Source organism: Hippocampus bargibanti, linkage group LG11 (genome assembly GCF_051943395.1).
Source record: "Hippocampus bargibanti isolate YZ-2025 linkage group LG11, ASM5194339v1, whole genome shotgun sequence".
Classification (NCBI taxonomy): Eukaryota; Metazoa; Chordata; class Actinopteri; order Syngnathiformes; family Syngnathidae; genus Hippocampus; species Hippocampus bargibanti.
Window position 1 is genome coordinate 7556313 of NC_142744.1, and position 19840 is coordinate 7576152.

The following is a 19840-nucleotide window of genomic DNA, read 5'->3' on the forward strand; positions in this document are numbered from 1 at the left end:
ACATCCTGTCGTGTTATCATGTTACGGGGTGTGTGAAAGAGTTAAATCAATGTTTTGTCAATCTTTTGGTGGGCAAGGACCATGTAATATTTAAACAGTCTTTATGTTTCTAGGTAATGCAGCTGGAGGAGCTGCTGACTGTACGACACTCTGTATTTGTCGTGGGTGGACCAGGAACTGGAAAGAGCCAGGTTACTACTGTATTTATGATCATTTGACAACAATAACATATCTTTGTTTTATTATTTTTCACCATTTCCTTTTTTTTGAGATGTAACCTACACACTCCATCTTCTCTAGATCTTGAAAACCCTCCATAGAACTTACACAAACATGAAGAAGAAACCAGTGTGGAATGACATTAACCCAAAAGCTGTGACCACAGATGAGTTGTTTGGTTATCTCCACCCCGTCACCAGAGAGTGGAAGGATGGTAAGTGAATGTCCCATTTGCTCCTGTAACTTTAGAGCTAACGTACTTATTTTAAGATGTGATACTTCTGAGAATTTTTTACACCATTAGAAGTTGAATTCTTGCAACATTGCTGCTTTTTCTTCTGCTAGGTGTATTCTCAACTACCATGAGAGAACAGAGTTCAGTTACACACGATGGCCCAAAATGGATCATGCTTGATGGGGACATTGACCCCATGTGGATCGAGTCCCTGAACACGGTTATGGACGACAATAAAGTCAGTGTCTCTTGTTTATAACCGCCGCACATCTAAGATCCCTTTGTTTGAATCTTCCTTTGACCCAATGGCGGTACAATTTTATTGTACCCTAATCTGATCTATGCTTCCGTTGTATCAAGGTACTGACTCTAGCCAGTAACGAGAGGATCAGTTTGTCCTCCTCCATGCGTCTCCTATTTGAGATATCCCATCTGAAAGCAGCTACACCGGCCACCGTATCCAGAGCAGGAATTCTCTACGTCAACCCACAGGATGTGGGCTGGACCTCGTAAGGCAATGAAAAATTATCTCCTTCATGGACACAGTCAAATCGACGCGACTACATCTCAGTGTTTGATGTGTGCCTCAGTTTTGTGACAAGCTGGATAGAGACCCGCAAGGCCCAGTCAGAACGAGCTAACCTCACTATTCTGTTTGACAAGTATGTTCCGTACTGTCTGGAGCAAGTTCGCTGCAACTTGAAAACTATCACTCCTATTCCGGAAAACAGCATGGTGCAAGTAAGGAACCTTAAGTTGTCCCGTGCCTCCCAGTGAGTCTTGTGCAGGCCAAAATACATTTCAACACCAATTTCATTGTGGCACTGCGCGGAGGCGTAAAATGTATTCTTGTGTAATATCAACCAGACACTGTGTTCCTTGTTGGACTGCCTGCTGACAGATAGCAACACTCCTCCTGACTCCTCGAGAGATCTTTACGAGATTTACTTTGTATTTGCTTGTGTGTGGGCCTTTGGAGGAGGCCTCTTCCATGACCATGTATGTTCTCGACTTCTGACAATAAGAACCTAAGCTATCACCATTCAACCAGCGCTAACCTTTTGCCTCCAATTTGCAGCTCCATGACTATCGCGTTGAATTCAGCCGCTGGTGGTCAAAAGAAATGAGATCTGTCAAGTTTCCCTCCCAAGGAACCGTCTTTGATTACTTTATTGATCCTGACACGAAAAAATTTACGCCTTGGAGTGAGAAAATGGTTCCTTTCGAGCTGGAGACAGATGTGCCTCTGCAGGTTTGTACAGACGATGACTCCGATTAGCCACAAAACATACAATTCCCAATAAATGTAGAGACCTTTCATTTGCTAAGCACCCCTTTGTTTTTTTTCAGACAGTGCTTGTCCACACTCCAGAAACTATCTGTCTGACATATTTCATTGACCTACTTCTCAACAAAGGCACACCAATCATGTTAGTCGGCAATGCAGGAGTCGGGAAAACCATCCTAGTGTCCGATAAAGTCTCAAAACTTCAAGAAGAGTACATGGTGGCTAAAGTCCCTTTTAACTACTATACCACCTCAGCGATGCTGCAACGTAAGATTTGGCGATCATTTCCCATTCTGTCCCTCATGTCATGTTTCCATCCATCTATCTTATGAAGTATGCATAGTACCCAGACAGACTGTATTGAAATCCATACCTAACATATAGGTGCAATGGAGAAGCCACTAGAGAAGAAAGCAGGTCGAAAATTTGGACCCCCGACCACAAAGCGACTCATCTACTTTATAGATGACCTCAACATGCCCAAGGTGGACGTTTATGGGACCGTCCAGCCTCACACGCTCATACGTCAACACTTGGACTATCACCACTGGTGACACCTCATGCATGTCTCAAAACCGTTTTCTCGACCTGCAAGACTGACACAGTTTAATTATTATTATTTTTACTATTATTATTATTCTTTTCCTTTCGACTTTTCCCTTCAAGGGGTCGCCACAGCAAATCTATTATTATACATATATTTTTGCAGGTATGACAGACAAAAGCTGGTACTGAAAGAGATCTCGAACTGCCAGTACATCACATGTATGAACCCAACGGCTGGGAGCTTCTCAATAAACCCTCGACTACAGGTGCACACTACAGTATCCCGAACGCTAATGTTGAATGCGTGATGAACGCTCATTAACAACTTCGCTTTATCTGGACAGAGACATTTCTCCGTGTTTTCAGTACCTTTCCCCAGCGCTGATGCCTTGACCACCATCTTCTCCAGCATCTTATCAGCTCACTTCCCGCAAGGTGGATTCAGCTATGGCGTCTCACGTTCGGTCGGATCTCTCGTCCAGGTGCATTTTAAGCCAAAGTTCCCGTTTGGTATTCAGAAAAGGACTACATAATACGATATGACAAACTCTATCAATGCCCTTTCCAGGCTGCCATATCTCTGCACCAAAAAATCTGTCAGAACTTCCTGCCAACTGCAATTCGCTTCCATTACATTTTCAACTTGCGAGACCTCGCCAATATCTTCCAGGTAAAACATGATGTTTTTTTTTTTGTAAATGTTTGTCTTCATTCACATTTCATTCACATGAATGGTTGTATCCATTCCTCTCTGAGCACAGGGCATCTTGTTTGCCCAGCCCGAGTGCATCCGATACCCTATGGACCTTGTTCATTTGTGGCTCCATGAGAGCTCCAGGGTGTATTCGGACAAGTTGATGGAAGTCAAAGATGTTGAGCTCTTCAACAAAATCCTGTTGGACACCGGCAAGAGATATTTTGAGGTATGAAATAAAGGAGCCCTATTTTGGAAGACATGTGTCTGTACACCACGACACAGACACAGACACACAGAGAGGCACGAGGCTAACTACAACATCCAAAAGGGGACAAAGTTTGCAAGCCAATGCTCTGCACAAATTCCATTGAATCTAATTTCTGTTTCCACAATATCAGGCACAGTGTACTGGCCCTGATTTTGATGCAGATGAGGGATGCCACAAGGATTGGCCGGGAAAATACTACATTCCACCGCACAATGGCGCAAACACCCGTTAAAAAGCAAAAGAAAAACAGTAGCATCACGCAAGACCGTCACTTGGAACGAAAATAGGGCCCAGGTCATGTAAAATTAATGCTAGTGACTCAAATAAACACTGTTTCTGCTGCAATTCTCCAGGGAATAGATGAATCCATTTTCATCCACCAACCTCTGGTCTACTGTCACTTTGCTCAAGGGGTGGGAGAGCCACGCTATCACCTGGTAAGAGACGCAGATGTATTCAGGTCAGGGGTTCTTTTGCAATAATCCATTTGTTGTCTGTCAAGCATGATGCGATTAATTGATTTTGATTTCAATTAATTTCTCTTAAAAAGAAGTTTCAAGCTCTCTATTCACAAAGCCTTGATGTACCACGGCTGCTGTCATATCTCATCGGACTGAATCATTGAGGAGGAATGCACATTCATTAGCAAACTAATTACCTTTCCACACGCTGTGATTTTAATTTAATGGACTCTTCAAGAAAAATACAATTATTTGCGTATCTGGAAGGAATGACAAAAGTGATACACTAAGCACGCTTGTTTATTTCTCAGGCATCTGACTGGGAGAAACTCCAAAAGATGCTTGTTGACGCTCTGGAGCATTATAATGAGCTTCATGCTGTGATGGGCCTGGTTCTGTTTGAAGAAGCAATCCAGCACGTGTAGGACCACAACGCAATGGCGCAAACATACATGAATGATACGGGATGTGATCCATAGAGCAGATTCACCATCAGATATGCTTTCCTGCATGCAGATGTCGAATCAGCCGCATCCTCGAGGCTCCCTACGGTAATGCTTTGCTGGTGGGGGTTGGCGGCAGTGGGAAGCAAAGTCTCTGTCGGCTGGCTGCCTTTCTCAGCATGCTGGAAGTCTTCCAGATCACGCTACGTAAAGGCTACGGATTCAGCGACCTCAAAGTAAAATGCACGCACGCGCATTACTTTGGCGAAAAAACTGAGAGAAACCTCTTGATGAGCTGATTAGTCTATTCAAGGTTGACTGAGAGTGACTTGGTTTCTAGTCCTACCGCGCATCAGGTGACAACTGAAGTTTCGTGCAGTTTACAGGATTTAGGAGCCATGTTGCGTGAAGTGGTCCACGATCGGCCATGAGTTTTACATCACAAATGTAATAGTCGATGACAACTACCACCTTGGATCGCGTATAGATTTTCGCAGTGGATTTCATCCCTAGGCCTTCAGTGAATCAACCCAGACTGAAAAAAAAGTGTGGCGTGATTTACTACAAGTCCCCTAGAGGGTACCGTTAGCCAGGAATTTTTTTTACCATTTTTGTCTTGAAAATGGCTTTAATAGTGAATCTCCAACCAAATCAATTTCTTCTCCTCCTTCAGCATTATGTGAAAAAAGGATATATGTATAGGTCCAGAGCTTCCTGCAAAATTTTAGTTTGCTGAAGAAGCTTCTCGGATTAGGAGCGAAACATCCGACACCTTCAAAGAAGTACAGATGATGGCTGAAGAAACCTTTTCATTGATTTCTAAGCAATGGAATTTTGTAATCCAATCTAAGTGCCATGGCCGAGTGTCCCAGTACTTTTGTCCGGGCATATCAAGTGCAAACTTTCATCTCGTGCTACTTCTACAAGGAATGATTCGCATGGATGTCCACATAAACACATTCTTTTCTCCACACCTCCAGAGCGACATAGCAGCATTATATATGAAGGTGGGAGTGAAGAATATTGGCACAGTGTACCTACATACTGATGCCCAGATTCCTGATGAAAGCTTCCTGGTGCTCATTAATGACATACTAGCTTCAGGTTGTCCTTTCACATTCATAACAAAAAAAACATATATCAATACAATTTCTCGACTTTACGAATAGCATATTTGGTAATGCAAATTTGATGATGGATCTATTTCAGGGGATATTCCAGACCTGTTCAGTGATGAGGAGGTGGATACAATCGTAACATCAATGCGCATGGAGCTGCGTGGTTTAGGACTCTTAGATACGAGAAACAACTGCTGGAGCTTCTTTATTGAAAGAATACGGAGGCAGCTAAAGGTTAGCATGATTTCATATGAATCGTAATGTGCATGTACACTGCACTGTCTGATAGAAAAAGATTCCTTTGATTTCAGGATTCCCTTTTTTGGGGGGTGGGTGCGTTCTGATCCCATCCCATCACCAATACCATTTTTGTATTTTTCTTTTCAATCGACTTCTCACCTGTTATCTGTTCCTCCTTCGTCTACCAGGTGGTGTTGTGTTTTTCCCCAGTGGGTTTCACACTGCGGACACGGGCACGGAAGTTTCCAGCTTTGGTAAACTGCACGGCCATCGATTGGTTCCACCCATGGCCTCAGATCGCCTTGCAGTCAGTCAGTACCACATTCGTCGAGAAGATACCTGGATTGGAGGTTTTTATATTGTTAATTCTCTCTTTTGGGGTTGACCTACCATTTCAAGATAAATTGATGTTTATCTTTGGCAGCCGAATGTGAGAAAGGCCATCAGTGAGTTCATTTCCCACGCCCACACCAGTGTCAATGAGGTAAATAGCATTGCAAAACACAGTGGGGTATCTTGATGCAGCTTTGACATCTCCTCTTGTCTCACCGCATCTCAGGTGAGTGCCAAGTACCAGCAAAATGAGAAGCACTTCAACTACACCACACCAAAGAGCTTCTTGGAGTTCATGAAGCTTTACGGCAACCTGTTGGGGAAGAAACGAACAGAGCTCAGTCAGAAGACAGAAAGATTAGAGAACGGCCTCCAGAAGCTGCAGAGCACCACCTCACAGGTCAGCGATCTTGTTTTTGAGCTCATATTTCTCATCTATTTGTGGCTTACTCTCATATCTGTTTATTAGAGAGATTCAATCGATCATGATCGGAAATCGCTCTTTTCTTTCACCACCTTCCCAGGTGGAAGATCTAAAAGCCAAACTAGCGGCTCAAGAAGTCGAGCTGTGTCAGAGGAACATGGACATTGAGGCCCTCATCGCTAAAATAGGACAACAGACAGACAAGCTCAGCCAAGAGAGAGCTGTAGCTGATGCAGAGGAGCACAAGGTGGTTTTGATATTTTTACCCCATATGTTGTCAATATGCATTTCTTGGATTCGTTTATGACGTTTTAAACTACACACATCCTTTTTTTTAACATTCACAGTCATTCTCGAGTAAAAATGTGCTTAATTTTCTGGCGACCAGTCAAAGGTGTTCCTGCCTCTTTCCCAAGTCAACTGTGCTTGGCTAATACCTCACCCATCGCCCTAATTGGGATAAGCAACATAGAAAATGGCTTGCTGCATTATTTTCTAAGGCTGATGAAATCTAACATGCCACCCTCAGGTGGAAGAAATTCAAGCGGAGGTGAGCAAACAACAAAGAGAGACAGAAGAGGATCTGGCCAAGGCTGAACCAGCGCTCCAGGCCGCTAATGAAGCCCTCAATACACTCAATAGGGTAATACTCTCTAGATCAACCTCATAATAAGTGAAATCTGTGAATTAGAAAGAAGCGATTTAAATACAGTATATAAATGTTTTGTATGGCACATTCTTTAACACAAACTCCTATTCCGAGAGACGAATACAAGAGGAATAAAGCAGGATTACAGTACAGATTACAAAATCCACAAGAAATTCCAGTTTTGTTCTTTCAAATTTACACTGTTGAACAACAATTATGTCGTCGTTAAGTGGCCAAATTTGGATTTAGTTCCCCCCCCCCCCCCCCCGCCCACCCAATAAAACACGAATTTTAAACCAAAATAATGGTATTGTAGTGAACAAAAAGTCACAAAGCACCGAGACAAAACATCCAAAATCGCCATGGAGGAAAGTTTGGTGAACACTTTTCCTGTTTTCAGCCATATTTTTGCCGGTACATACGGTGTCCAAAAAGTGTACTCGATTTTTTTCCCCCAATGAAACACTATGAAATTCTCGATGACGTTGTCTTTTCTTTGACAATATTTGTTGTTATTTGTTTCCAAAAGTACACCATGACTATGAGAAACGGGGACCTAAAATGTCTTTTTCCATACCATCCAGTTAAATCTGACCGAGTTGAGGACCTTCCCAAATCCTCCGGCGATCGTCACCAACGTCACAGCAGCTGTTCTCGTCCTGCTCGCTAATCAGGGCAAGATCCCCAAAGATCGTAGCTGGAAGGCTTCCAAGGTGGTCATGAGCAAGGTGACACATTCAAACACATATCGATGTGAATAAAAAACCAACAGCACTAATTGTATTCGCGTTTTATTAAAATAACTACAGTGAGACCTCAACTTACGAACTTAATTGGTTCCCAGACAGTGTGTGAGGCGAAAAGTGTGTATCTAAAAAAAAAATACCATAGGAAACCATTAAAATGGGAATAATCCATTCCCGGGTTTCCATAAAATATACTTTTCAACTAAATAAGCCTTAAAACTACACACAGCATACCTTATTCTATGTATAATAAATGTGCTATTGTATTGTAATGAAAGAAATACACTGAATTGTATCATAAAGTCACTTTATTTAAATTTGTGATGGTCATTTATGGCTTGATGGAATGGCGTTGCAGGTCGAAGGTCAAAGGGAATTGCTGTTTGGAAAGGGGGGACTGTAATTAAAGAAATAAACTGTGCTGTAAAATAAAGTTGTATTTACCTTTTTGATGGTCGTTGATGGCTTATGGAAGGAGAGTCACCTTCCATAAGGACTGTTGGTAACTTAACCTCTGGTGCTGTTCGGTCGTGTGTTCCGCCGAAGATCACTCCGCCAGCCGTGGTGGGTGTGTATTATGAAAATAGTGCTTATTATAAGGTTTGATTTTCATAAATTTGACGTTTGTAAGACGAAAAGTTTGTAAGTTAAGGTGTTTGTAAGTTGAGGTCTCACTGTACAATGAAAATTACATGGCAGTGGGCGCCCTCTGTTGGGCAACTGTGGCTCTGCTCACATACCGGGTTCTATCTATCCATGTGTATTTATTTAGTACCGCGGTACAGTCACATTTTTCAACTGAATCACTGCATGGGGATTCATTGCAGTGCATGAAGCGTAGGAGAATATACACGATAAAATCCCTCAACCTTTCTTTTATATTTCACCATTAATTACCGTAGACATAATCCACCCAGAGAGTTAAGTGTCATCCAGTTGCTGCTCTATGTTGGTCCAGGTGGATGACTTCCTGCAGGCCTTGGTGAACTTTGACAAGGAGCATATCCCCGAGGCCACAGTGAAGGTGGTTAGGGACGACTACCTTAGTGACCCTGAGTTCAACCCTGAGTTTGTGCATTACAAATCTTCCGCAGCTGCTGGGCTCTGTGCCTGGGTGATCAATATGATCCGCTTCCATGAGGTATGTATTATTGTCAGCACAACTGAGCCAATTACACCTTATGGACAAAAGGCCTGGGGAGACACGTTGCAATGTTTTAACGAATCAGTCAGGTGTTGGGCGAGAGGAAGGGCTCATTTCTGTTCAAGTTTAAAAAAAATGAAAAACACAGTGGGAAAGACAATGAAGCATGCTTATACTTCCAATAAAAATAATGTTCATACATGTAATAATACATGTAACCACACATTCGCCTTTCTTTGTCTTTCACATTCACACTATATCATTCAACTAACTATATATTAAATGATGGTGAGAGACAGTGTAGTCTATAAAACTGAGAAAACATTGACAATACTAGTCCCTACCAAGTGTGACAGACAGTCTGTAAAACTATGAGGGTGGCGGTGTCCTGTGCCGGTAGCACTAAAACTCGTGTGAATGTGGAAAGTGTGTGTGGAAGTTGCCAACCTCATTGAACAGGTATTTGAAGTGGCAACTGCCTGAGAAAGCATTTGGCAAGAATTTCCCACCACTTTGTGGTAGAAGCTTGGGAATTACCCCTGGTGGAGCAGAATTGTCACCTTAGTGAGGAAACAGTATTTTTTTAATCTGTGTTTTTGAGCCTATGTAAACAGTTTCCACTCTCCAATTCTCATGCTGCTATGGATAGATTTTTGTAAGTACATCTCAAAACTTTATTCAAATCAACATATATTTTATTCAGATGCTAGCAAGCAAGAAAAAGTGTGTCCACAGGTAAACCGGGAAGTGGAGAAGAAGAGAATGTGTCTTTCGCAAGCCAATTCTGACCTCGCCGAAGCTGCAGACAAGCTCCGGGCCATCAGGAAGAAACTGTCTGTGCGTCTCACTGATTATTTGCCTTGTATGAAAGCCTTGATTGATATTGAAAATGTAGCCATTGCCGTATCTGTCAACGGTTTCCAGGAGTTAGACAGCAGCCTGGAAGATCTGACAGGTGAATACAAGAAAGCCACGTCTGAGAAACTGCGTTTCCAAGATGAAGTTGACCGCACCAACAAGACCATTGAACTAGCCAACCGGCTAGTTCAAGGTTTGCAGGTGGCGTCAAATGATTACTTTATGCGTTTGGTGATGTCAAAATAGCCTCTGCGTCTTAAATCTGACAGCTGCATATGTTCTGTCAGAGTGAAAATGTGCGTTGGGCCCATTCAGTGGCTCAGTACCACGAACAAGAGGCTACGTTATGTGGAGATGTCCTACTAACTGCAGCCTTCATCTCTTATGCCGGCTCCTTCTCCAAAAAGTACCGCAGGGAGTTGGTGGACAATCTATGGAGGCCTTTTCTCCGTCAGCAGAAGGTGTTAATGTCATCATGTGGAACGAAAAAATGTCTTTGATCTTACTCAATAATCCTCTGCTCCAACATTTGAACTGTGTGTTTATTCTTTCTCCAAGATCTCCATTCCCATGACAGCAGACTTAGATCCAGTGTGCATGCTGACTGACAGTGCCATGATAGCCCAATGGAACAATGAAGGCTTGCCAGGAGATGAAATGTCCACCCAGAATGCCACCATCCACACTAATTGTGAGTGACCCCTCAATCAGAATCAGCAGCCTGAGGAAGTACATCCTCTGTTGGGCCTTTCTTAGGATGTTGTTAGTGTTGACTTTCCACTTCATGTCGCTCACTTCCTGTTAAGCAAATTTCCTTTATTTGGGCTAAGCAATGAATGTCTTCATGAATGATACCAAAGGTGTATAATAAAAGTAAATAAAATATTGTTGCTAATACGTAAATGGATGTTTTTGCGGCAGGTGAACGCTGGCCTCTCCTGATTGACCCTCAACTGCAGGGTATCAAGTGGATGAAGAGTCGCTATGGCAACAGCCTCAAGGTTATCACTTTCAGTTTAAAAGGGTATGTTTGCCTGAGCACAGATCGCCACAGGATGTCCAGTAAATCCTGCGATACTTTTACATGAGGAATACAATTGCTAAAACTTGCATCGTCGCTTCAGTTACGTAGATGTGATCGAGGAAGCTGTTGTGGCTGGAAATACAGTGCTCATCGAGAACATAGAGGAGACCATTGATCCGGTTCTTGACCCGCTCTTGGGTCGAAACACAATCAAAAAGGGCAGGTAAGAAGACACGTGATGACAGTGTCCTTAACAGGCGCCTTATGAGAAGCAAGGAATTGCAAGGCAGCATTTTATTAGTTTATCTGTAATTCAAAAACGTTGTCCTTTGTTGCCTTTTTGTCAATCAATTATATAACTGCAAATGAACGTATTTAGCGTTTTTGAACTTGTATTGCAGTTGTATCAAGGTGGGCGACAAGGAGTGCTTCTTTCATCCAGACTTCAGACTCATCCTTCATACCAAATTGGCCAAGCCTCACTATAAACCGGAGATTCAGGCCCAGACCACCCTGATTAATTTTACTGTGACCAGAGACGGGCTGGAGGACCAGCTACTTGCTCAGGTTGTCAACCAAGAGAGACCTGACCTTGAGCATCTCAAGGTATGACAGCAATACTATAGTTTATATTTTGGTTAAGTTTGTTCTTACAGGAATTTTTCTGGCCCTCTCGCCCTTCCCACAGAGCGAACTGACAAAGCAGCAGAACATGTTTAAGATCGAACTGAAAGTTCTGGAGGACGAGTTGCTGACGAGATTGTCTGCAGCGGAGAGTAACTTTCTGGGGGACAATTTGTTGGTGGAGAAGCTCGAGAGCACTAAGCGCACTGCCGCTGAGATTGAGATGAAGGTATCCATTTTTTTGAATCAGGGAGACACACTGCAACAATACCAGGGTCACAACAAAGTGCTAAAACACACTCTCCTATCCAGGTGGTGGAAGCGAAAGCCAACGAAGCGAAGATAAACGAAGCCAGAGAATATTATCGTCCAGTTGCCGTCCGGGCTTCACTGCTTTACTTTATCATGAACGACCTCAACAAGATCAACCCAATGTACCAATTCAGCCTCAAGGTAACCGCTAATGGGACGTACTGTAGCTACCTCAGACATATGCTCACCTCAAACTTGAACCTTTTCTACGTTCCTCGAGGCATTCAGTGTGGTCTTCCATAAAGCGGTGGCCATGGTCGAAGCCTGCGAGGATGTGACCACCCGAGTGAAAACGCTAATAGATTATGTGACCTACTGCACCTTCAACTACATCAGCATGGGGCTCTTTGAGAGAGACAAGATAACCTTCGCTGCACAGCTGGCCTTCCAGGTGTGGGGGTGTTGGTGGAGCACTTGTGTCTGAACGTGGATCATTACTGATGGTTATCCGCCTCTCTCCAAGTTGCTCCTGATGACAAAGGAGATAGAAGTGCGGGAGCTTGACTTTCTATTGCGTTCCAATATCGACCACTCTTACATCAGCCCTCTTGACTTTCTCTCTGATGCCGCATGGAGCGCCATCAAGGTACAGAGACAACCTCATATTCCATACCAGAGATGTGTACAAAATATGAGACGTTTTCTGAAACACCCGAAACTCCTAAAACTTAATCAAAGAGGAAAATGTTGATAAGAACAATTTCAATATAGAAGCGATGCCAAATTCCTATTCATATTCACACACTACCAAATACTACTACTAAATAATAGTTGCAGGAAGTTCCAGTCCATCACTGAGGGACTCCCATTTCATTGGTGGATTAGTGACTGATAGAAACTTCAAAGACAGAATGAGCGGCAGTGAAAATGATTCTCAGACGTCACCTGAACTGTCACTAACCCAAAAAGCAAAGTCAACAAGCGCTGTCGGAATGAGAAGCAGATGTACGAATCATTTAGATTTTCATGTCATAACTTAATTCACACATTCACTCTCTGCCGTTTGGACAGGCGATGAGTTTCACTGATGAGTTTCGGGGTCTGGACCGGGACATTGAAGGCTCACCTAAACGCTGGAAGAAATTCGTGGAGTCAGAGTGTCCAGAGAAAGAAAAATTCCCAGAGGAGTGGAAAGGGAAAAGTTCTCTGCAGAAACTCATCATTATGAGAGCTCTGAGACCTGACCGCATGACATATGCCGTCAAGTGAGGCGCATTTCTAATTGATAGAGAATATCCACTCCGGTTACCCCGTGATATTTCCTGGTCTTATCACCATGTCTGGATGAGGAGAACCATTTTCTCACTATTGTTGGCTTGGTTCCATGACAGGAACTTTGTGGAGGAGAAGCTTGGGGTGAAATATACAGAAGGTCGTAAAACTGAATTCGCAAAGTCTTTCAGAGAAACTGGTCCAGCCTCTCCCATGTTCTTCATCCTCTCACCTGGAGTGGACCCGCTTAAAGATGTGGAGTCGTTCGGTATTGCACTCTACACACCTTATACAAACGTTTAACGGACAGTATCTTATTTCGGTACTTCATCCTCATCAGGTAGAAAGCTGGGATTCACCATTGACCTTGGGAAGCTTCACAATGTATCCTTGGGGCAGGGGCAAGAAGCTGTGGCTGAGGTTGCCATGGAAACGGCTTCAAAGGAGGGTCACTGGGTCATATTGCAGGTCTGCCATGAGGGATGGGATTTTCATATAAATATCAAAATTCTCCTCAGCGCTTGTTTTACATTCTACATCTAAACTATTAGTTTATCTTCTTTTTTGTTTGTTTGATTTTTACGGCATTTGATTTAGCTTACAGTGGGACCTTGGCTTACGAACTTAATTGGCTCCCAGACAGTGTGTAAGGCGAAAAGTGTGTATCCCAAAAATTAATTTCCCATAGGAAACCATTAAAATGAGAATAAAACGTTCCCAGGTTCACATAAAACATAATTTTCCATTTTCTAAGCCTTAAAACTACAGAAAAATATACCTAATTTTATGGATAATAAATGTGCTATAGTATTGTATGATTAAAGAAATAAACTGTACTATACAATAAAGTCTTTTATTTAACTTTGTGATGATCGTTAATGGCTTGATGGAATGGAGTGTCCGGTTTCCTCAGCATTAAACACTTGATGAGGAACGTAACCTTCTTCTTTCACCATCTTGAGGAATGATCCCTTGTTGGTGTTTTCTCTGTGATAATTGTATCTAGTTCTTCATCAATTGTGATCTGCTTAGCTGAGTTGATGGCTTTTTGCATCAAGTGTACAGATGACTTGTTTTATTTTAATCTTCCAGTCTACACTCTGCTTTTGAATTTTCAAAGTTGAAACGATTCTAAATTTCACTGTTTTCTATCTATTTTCTAACATTTTTTATGTTTTTTCTTTTATTTTTCACTTTTGTTTTTTGTTTTAAAACTGTCATCTCCCTTTCGTATGTGTGTGTTTTCTCTCTCTCTCTCTCTGTCTGCCTGTCTCTTTAATGTTTAATCCCCCTCCCCCCCAACGCTGGGTTCTTGACCAATCACGTGGCTTTAACCGAAGACGCCATTTTGTTTTGGAGAACGGAATCTATCTCTCTGTGTCTGTAAACCCCCCCTCCCCCACCGCTGCGTTCTTGAACAATCACGTGGCTTTAACCGAAGACTGGGGGCGGGGAATAGAGAAATAAATGAGTCTGATGCTATTTTGTTGTTAGAAGAACGGGCTCGTTCGCAAACGACACATCACTCATTGTGGCAGCTCCATGTGTATCCCGAAAAATAGTTCGTATGCCAAGGTAAAACTGTCATCAATGTAACATTCATAAACCGAAAAGTTTGTAAGCCAAGGGGTTCGTAAACCGAGGTCTCACTGTATTTTGCGCCCATTGGCAGATTATTCCATTTTCTTGCAGCATAGCAGCTGAATACTGCTTTACCATTTTTGCTTTCGTGTGTGTGTGTGTGTGTGTGTGGTTAATTGTACATTCCTGCAGAACATCCACCTGGTTGCTCGCTGGCTGGGCTCACTAGAGAAGCTTCTGGAATGTTACTGCGTCGGCAGTCATCCTGACTACAGAGTTTTTATGAGCGCTGAACCTGCACCAACCATACAGGAACACATCATTCCGCAGGTACCTTCAGCAAGTGTCTTCATTTAATGTTGTTTGTTGTATGGTTGTACAATCACAAAATTATATAGTTGTGCAATCCAATGAAATTATTAGCCTAACATCATACTTTGCAATTTCATTCCGACTGACATTGTCTAAATTTAACTGCTCTGCATTTTGTTGTTGTTTTTTTTCCAGAGCATTCTAGAAAACGCCATCAAGGTCACCAATGAGCCCCCAACAGGAATGCATGCAAACTTGCATGCAGCTCTGGATAACTTTGACCAGGTCTGTGCCCACTATGATTTAGTCTACATTTTGAAAAATAATCAAACTGCATTTTTTGGGTGTTCCTTAGTTCCTTATTATAACAATTTAGATTTAAAATATGATTTTTATTGTCCTTTTAAAAATATATATATATATTATTGTTGTTGTTGTTATTATTATTATTTACTTCTCAGCCCAATGATGCCATTTATTATTTATTTAGTTGTGTCATTTATTGTCCAGGACACCCTAGACCAATGCAGCCGCGAGCAGGAGTTTAAGACTATCCTATTCTCTCTGTGCTACTTCCATGCTTGCGTGGCCGAGCGGAGGAAGTTCGGACCCCAGGGATGGAACAGGAAATACCCTTTCAATACAGGAGACCTCACCATATCAGTGAACGTCCTTTATAACTACTTGGAGGCTAATGCGCAGGTTAGCTCCTGTATTGTGATGCATACAAGGCAACGGGTATAATTATTTAATGTCTCAGAGGTAGAAATGAAGAGATAGCGCGTAACGTGTTTAGAGTGTGTGAATGGCACAGGTGCCGTGGGAGGACCTGCGATATCTTTTTGGTGAGATCATGTATGGAGGACACATCAGCGACGACTGGGACAGAAGACTTTGCAGAACATACCTGGAAGAATACATGCAGATCAACCAGGTTTGCGTGTGGGCAGAGGAACATTTGTCATCTCAATGTTTTATTTATTTTCTTTTCTTTTTACTTTATGTACTTATGTAGTTATTTATGTATGTATTTATTCAGTTATTTATTTGTCATCGGCAGTTTGAACGGAAGCTTGCATTGGCTCCTGGATTTTTGGTTCCATCCAACCTGGACTACAAGGTTAGCTGTTTGTGCTTAACCCATTCACTTCCGGATAATGTGTACAAATGTGTCCACTCCAGTGCCAGGGTATTTGTCACTCAAATTCCAGGACCCACAGAATATTGAGATTTAGGACTACATAAACATTCAATGCAGTGTGAGAAACCCTAAGATTCTCTTCTTTCACCAGAAAAAAAGATGTAATTCCTAAATGATATGGGTTTGGAGTTATATGAGCTTGAAATGGGGGCGGCTGTCCAAAACACAATTCAATACATACAATTGGTTTATATAGCGCTTTAACAAGAGCGGAAGCTGCAACAAAGCGCTAATATGTGAAAAGGGGAAATGCTGCTCCCTTGCGGAACGGGGAAAAAAAAATACATTGCCCGAAGTGTGGCCAGGGCTTTATCCACACCCAAGAAGCATACTCCACACCTGGACATTTCACTTCTTATCCAAGAAACTTCGTCAGCAAACACCTTCAAAGAAGTACAGATGACGGCTGAAGAAACCTTTTCATCGATGGACCACTCCTGTACGACTGAACGCTTACACAGACGTATTGTCTTCCAGGGTTACCACCACTTCATCGATGAAATGCTGCCCCACGAAAGTCCCGTGCATTACGGGCTGCACCCCAATGCAGAAATTGATTTCCTGACCGTGACGTCAGATTGTCTTTTCCACACTCTGCTGGAGCTGCAGTCTCCTGATGCTGTGACGGGGGACGGGGCCACTGGTACCCTGGAGGAGAAGGTAGCACAGATAATGTTATTACTTTTTTATTTTTTTTTTTATTATTATTTTATTTTGCTACAACAACAGGTTAAAACAGTTTTGGATGAGGTTCTGGAAAAGCTTCCGGAGTGTTACAGCATGTCAGACATCACCACCAAGACAACTGAAAGGTCGCCATACATCCTGGTTTGCTTCCAGGAATGCGAACGCATGAATATTCTCATTGGCGAGATGCGACGTTCGCTCAAGGAGTTGGACATGGGGCTCAGAGTATGCTTCAACCGGGTCGGTACGGGTCGGGGTGGGTGTCAGCGTTCTGTGTAATTACCATGTCCGTTTGTCCAAGGGAGAGCTTGCGATTTCCCCCGAGATGGAGAAGCTCCAGACGGCTTTGTTTCTCGACAACGTTCCTGACGCTTGGACCAAGCTGGCCTATCCATCCACTTACAGCCTTGCCATATGGTACAAAATGTGGGCCTTGGGATACGAGACTCACTTATTTGAACTGTTTATTGCCCCTCACAGATTGATTTAATCGTCAAAGTAAACATCAAACAAAAAGAATGACAATGTCGTGGATTCAAAATCACCACATTAAACTTCTATCACAAGACATTGCTGAATAAAAATATTGTGCCGTTTTGGCAGTCATGCAGCTATGTTTTCGTCAGTTTTTTTCCTGGGTGCTCCGGTTTCGACCCACGTCCCAAAAACATGCACGGCGGGCTGATTGAACTCTCTTAATTGTCCCTAGATGTGAGCATGAATGCAGACTATTGTTCATCTCTGTGTGTTGTGCGATTGACTGGCAACCGGTTCAGGGTGTCCCCCCGCCCACTGCTCCCCAAAAAAACAGTGAGATAGGCTACAGCACCCTTTATCCAGATAATCAGATCAGAAAAAAATAACAAACATTGCTACAAATCCCAAATATGTCCTCAACGTTTTATTACCATCATATACAAAATGCCAAAGCACTACTTTTACAATGGGCAAAGCTCTGTGTGGCAAATCTCGGTCATTTAAAAACAAAACAAACGCAGCATGTTGTCATTTTGTGCAAATATGTGGAAAACAATCCACAGTGGTTGCGTTTGCTCGTTTTTCAGGTACAATGATGTTTTACAGCGGTGCAAAGAGTTAGACAGCTGGACTCAGGATTTATCACTACCCACTGTTGTGTGGCTTGGTGGACTCTTCAACCCACAATCATTCCTCACCGGTAAAGCTCATTCTCCCGAATTGCGTATTTCATAGAGTTTGATGTCTTTTTCTGCATATTTAGCTGTGATGCAAAGCTTGGCCCGTAAGAATGACTGGCCCCTGGATAAAGTCAACCTGACTGTAGATGTGACCAAGAAATTTAAGGAAGACTTCAATCAGCCTGCAAGAGAAGGGGCGTACATATACGGACTTTACATGGAAGGTAGTTCCCTCCAATCATCTTTCTTTTCCAGCTTTTATTTCATGCATGATAATTTGCTGATTGTTTCCATAGGGGCCAGGTGGGATACTCAAGCCGGAGTGATCACAGAAGCGCGTTTAAAAGAACTCACCCCGGCCATGCCCGTTATCTCTGTTCGAGCGGTGCCCAACGACCGCCAGGAAACCAGAAACATCTACGAGTGCCCGCTCTATAAGACCAAAATCAGAGGAACCACATATGTTTGGACTCTAAACCTGAAAACAAGGGAACGTCCCGCAAAGTGGATCTTGGCCGGTGTGGCTTTGCTACTTAGCGCGTGACTCAATTTGGTTATTTTTAGGGCAGAAACTTTCTTTTCAATATTACGGAACAACAACTGTCTATTTAGCTATCTTTCTATTTAGCTATCTATCTTCTCTGTAGCATCTTAAAGGACTTTGAAGTTCTGTTCGTGATGTAATGTAGGTAAAGAGATAGAAAAACGTCTCATCTCAGATAAATAAAAAGAACTAGGTTCGACCAAAAAAAAGAAGAGGGAATCCTTGAGCTGTCCAACCCCCCTCAAGGGAAACAGGTGGTCTTAAAATTCTAGAAGTCCTTCGTTGACGTCCCACGAAGAATCCAATTCATAGACAGCCAGTTCGATCTTCGAATAATTCTCAGTCGCAAAAGATAAACAGTCGTTTCCTCATGCGGTGAGAGCCGGCCAGGGAAATAATTGATTTCCTGAACGTAGCCTTAGCTTGATGCTAATGCGTCGGCTAAGAGCACACGTACTGGTACATTTGTTTATCTTTACATTTATACACAGTTACCTTACATTAAGAAAGGGACAATTCCAACAACTCAATCCCTGACTGTTTTTATATTACGAATTAAAGTCTAGGAATGTAAATCAGATTAAAAAAACACTCACCAGGGATGATTTCTCTTCTAAACGCTTCTATTTGTTTTGGCAAAAAAAAGATATTGCCAACGGATTCCACTCTCTTATCTTGCACAAACGGATCTTCAAGCGCTAACTTTCATTTCACTTTGAGTTTTCTTTCCGACCGGCGTTGAAAAGAACGAAGTTCTGCACAGTATTTCACGCGAACGAAAGTCTTGCACCCCACCGTGGTGCGTTCATCGACCATTTGAAACATCAATATCCATAATAAGCATGACTTTAATAGAAACCAACAATAAAATACGTTTTTACCAGTCTGGGTTACAATTAAGTGTCATGTCAATACATGAATGCGCCTCAGGATGTGACAGATTATACATACCTGTCAACCTTGGCTAATAGCTGCCCTTATAAATGCCCATATAAAAGTTGTAGTCTTCTTCTTTTCCTTTCTTGAGAGGTTTGATCCGCATGTTGTAGTACGCCGTACAATATTTGAAATGATAAAAAAAAACACTCATACAAGCAGAAATATTTGTATCAATCCGACCGTACACAGCGATAAAAAAATATACGATTGAGGATCGATGAAAAGGTTTCTTCAGCCGTCATCTGTACTTCTTTGAAGGTGTTGGACGTTTCATTTCGCATCCAAGAGGCTTCGTCAGCCAATTGAGGATTAATTTTGCTGGTTTGCCGTGACAATAGTAGCGATCGGCGGCAGCATAGGCTTACCAGCAGCAGTGGAGACCAACTGGATTTGATCCAAAATGTTTTTTGTAAGATCGGTTCACAGTTTAAAAAAAATCCCGTATACAAGTTGGAGTACACCGTACATTATACATCCATTTTCTGTACCGCTTATTCCTCATTAGGGTCGCGGGGGGTGCTGGAGCCTATCCCAGCTGTCTTCGAGCACGAGGCGGGGGACAACCTGAATTGGTTGTC

At 42.6% G+C, this 19840-nt stretch overlaps 1 protein-coding gene across 1 annotated transcript in view; it reads left to right on the plus strand.

The window, feature by feature from the left end:
* The window catches only part of dnah9l (dynein, axonemal, heavy polypeptide 9 like), a 35890-nt gene extending 16551 nt beyond the window's left edge, over window positions 1–19339 (plus strand). Inside the window, exons 41-90 of the mRNA XM_089008665.1 lie at window positions 114–191; window positions 301–433; window positions 565–692; window positions 815–963; window positions 1045–1195; window positions 1322–1453; window positions 1533–1706; window positions 1805–2009; window positions 2127–2292; window positions 2452–2554; window positions 2633–2770; window positions 2857–2958; window positions 3050–3211; window positions 3607–3690; window positions 4026–4135; window positions 4231–4393; window positions 5138–5261; window positions 5367–5509; window positions 5704–5865; window positions 5940–5999; window positions 6075–6248; window positions 6373–6519; window positions 6802–6915; window positions 7506–7649; window positions 8626–8808; window positions 9547–9648; window positions 9736–9870; window positions 9957–10130; window positions 10228–10360; window positions 10591–10693; window positions 10794–10916; window positions 11095–11299; window positions 11382–11546; window positions 11630–11770; window positions 11850–12020; window positions 12093–12215; window positions 12641–12834; window positions 12961–13109; window positions 13182–13309; window positions 14615–14752; window positions 14930–15019; window positions 15245–15436; window positions 15549–15668; window positions 15795–15854; window positions 16413–16595; window positions 16665–16847; window positions 16924–17039; window positions 17687–17799; window positions 17863–18003; window positions 18076–19339. Of these exons, the coding sequence (XP_088864791.1) occupies window positions 114–191; window positions 301–433; window positions 565–692; window positions 815–963; window positions 1045–1195; window positions 1322–1453; window positions 1533–1706; window positions 1805–2009; window positions 2127–2292; window positions 2452–2554; window positions 2633–2770; window positions 2857–2958; window positions 3050–3211; window positions 3607–3690; window positions 4026–4135; window positions 4231–4393; window positions 5138–5261; window positions 5367–5509; window positions 5704–5865; window positions 5940–5999; window positions 6075–6248; window positions 6373–6519; window positions 6802–6915; window positions 7506–7649; window positions 8626–8808; window positions 9547–9648; window positions 9736–9870; window positions 9957–10130; window positions 10228–10360; window positions 10591–10693; window positions 10794–10916; window positions 11095–11299; window positions 11382–11546; window positions 11630–11770; window positions 11850–12020; window positions 12093–12215; window positions 12641–12834; window positions 12961–13109; window positions 13182–13309; window positions 14615–14752; window positions 14930–15019; window positions 15245–15436; window positions 15549–15668; window positions 15795–15854; window positions 16413–16595; window positions 16665–16847; window positions 16924–17039; window positions 17687–17799; window positions 17863–18003; window positions 18076–18323 (7059 nt within the window). The 3' untranslated portion in view covers window positions 18324–19339. The remainder of the gene's footprint in view (window positions 1–113; window positions 192–300; window positions 434–564; window positions 693–814; window positions 964–1044; window positions 1196–1321; window positions 1454–1532; window positions 1707–1804; window positions 2010–2126; window positions 2293–2451; window positions 2555–2632; window positions 2771–2856; window positions 2959–3049; window positions 3212–3606; window positions 3691–4025; window positions 4136–4230; window positions 4394–5137; window positions 5262–5366; window positions 5510–5703; window positions 5866–5939; window positions 6000–6074; window positions 6249–6372; window positions 6520–6801; window positions 6916–7505; window positions 7650–8625; window positions 8809–9546; window positions 9649–9735; window positions 9871–9956; window positions 10131–10227; window positions 10361–10590; window positions 10694–10793; window positions 10917–11094; window positions 11300–11381; window positions 11547–11629; window positions 11771–11849; window positions 12021–12092; window positions 12216–12640; window positions 12835–12960; window positions 13110–13181; window positions 13310–14614; window positions 14753–14929; window positions 15020–15244; window positions 15437–15548; window positions 15669–15794; window positions 15855–16412; window positions 16596–16664; window positions 16848–16923; window positions 17040–17686; window positions 17800–17862; window positions 18004–18075) is intronic.
* Window positions 19340–19840: the final 501 nt, after the last annotated feature.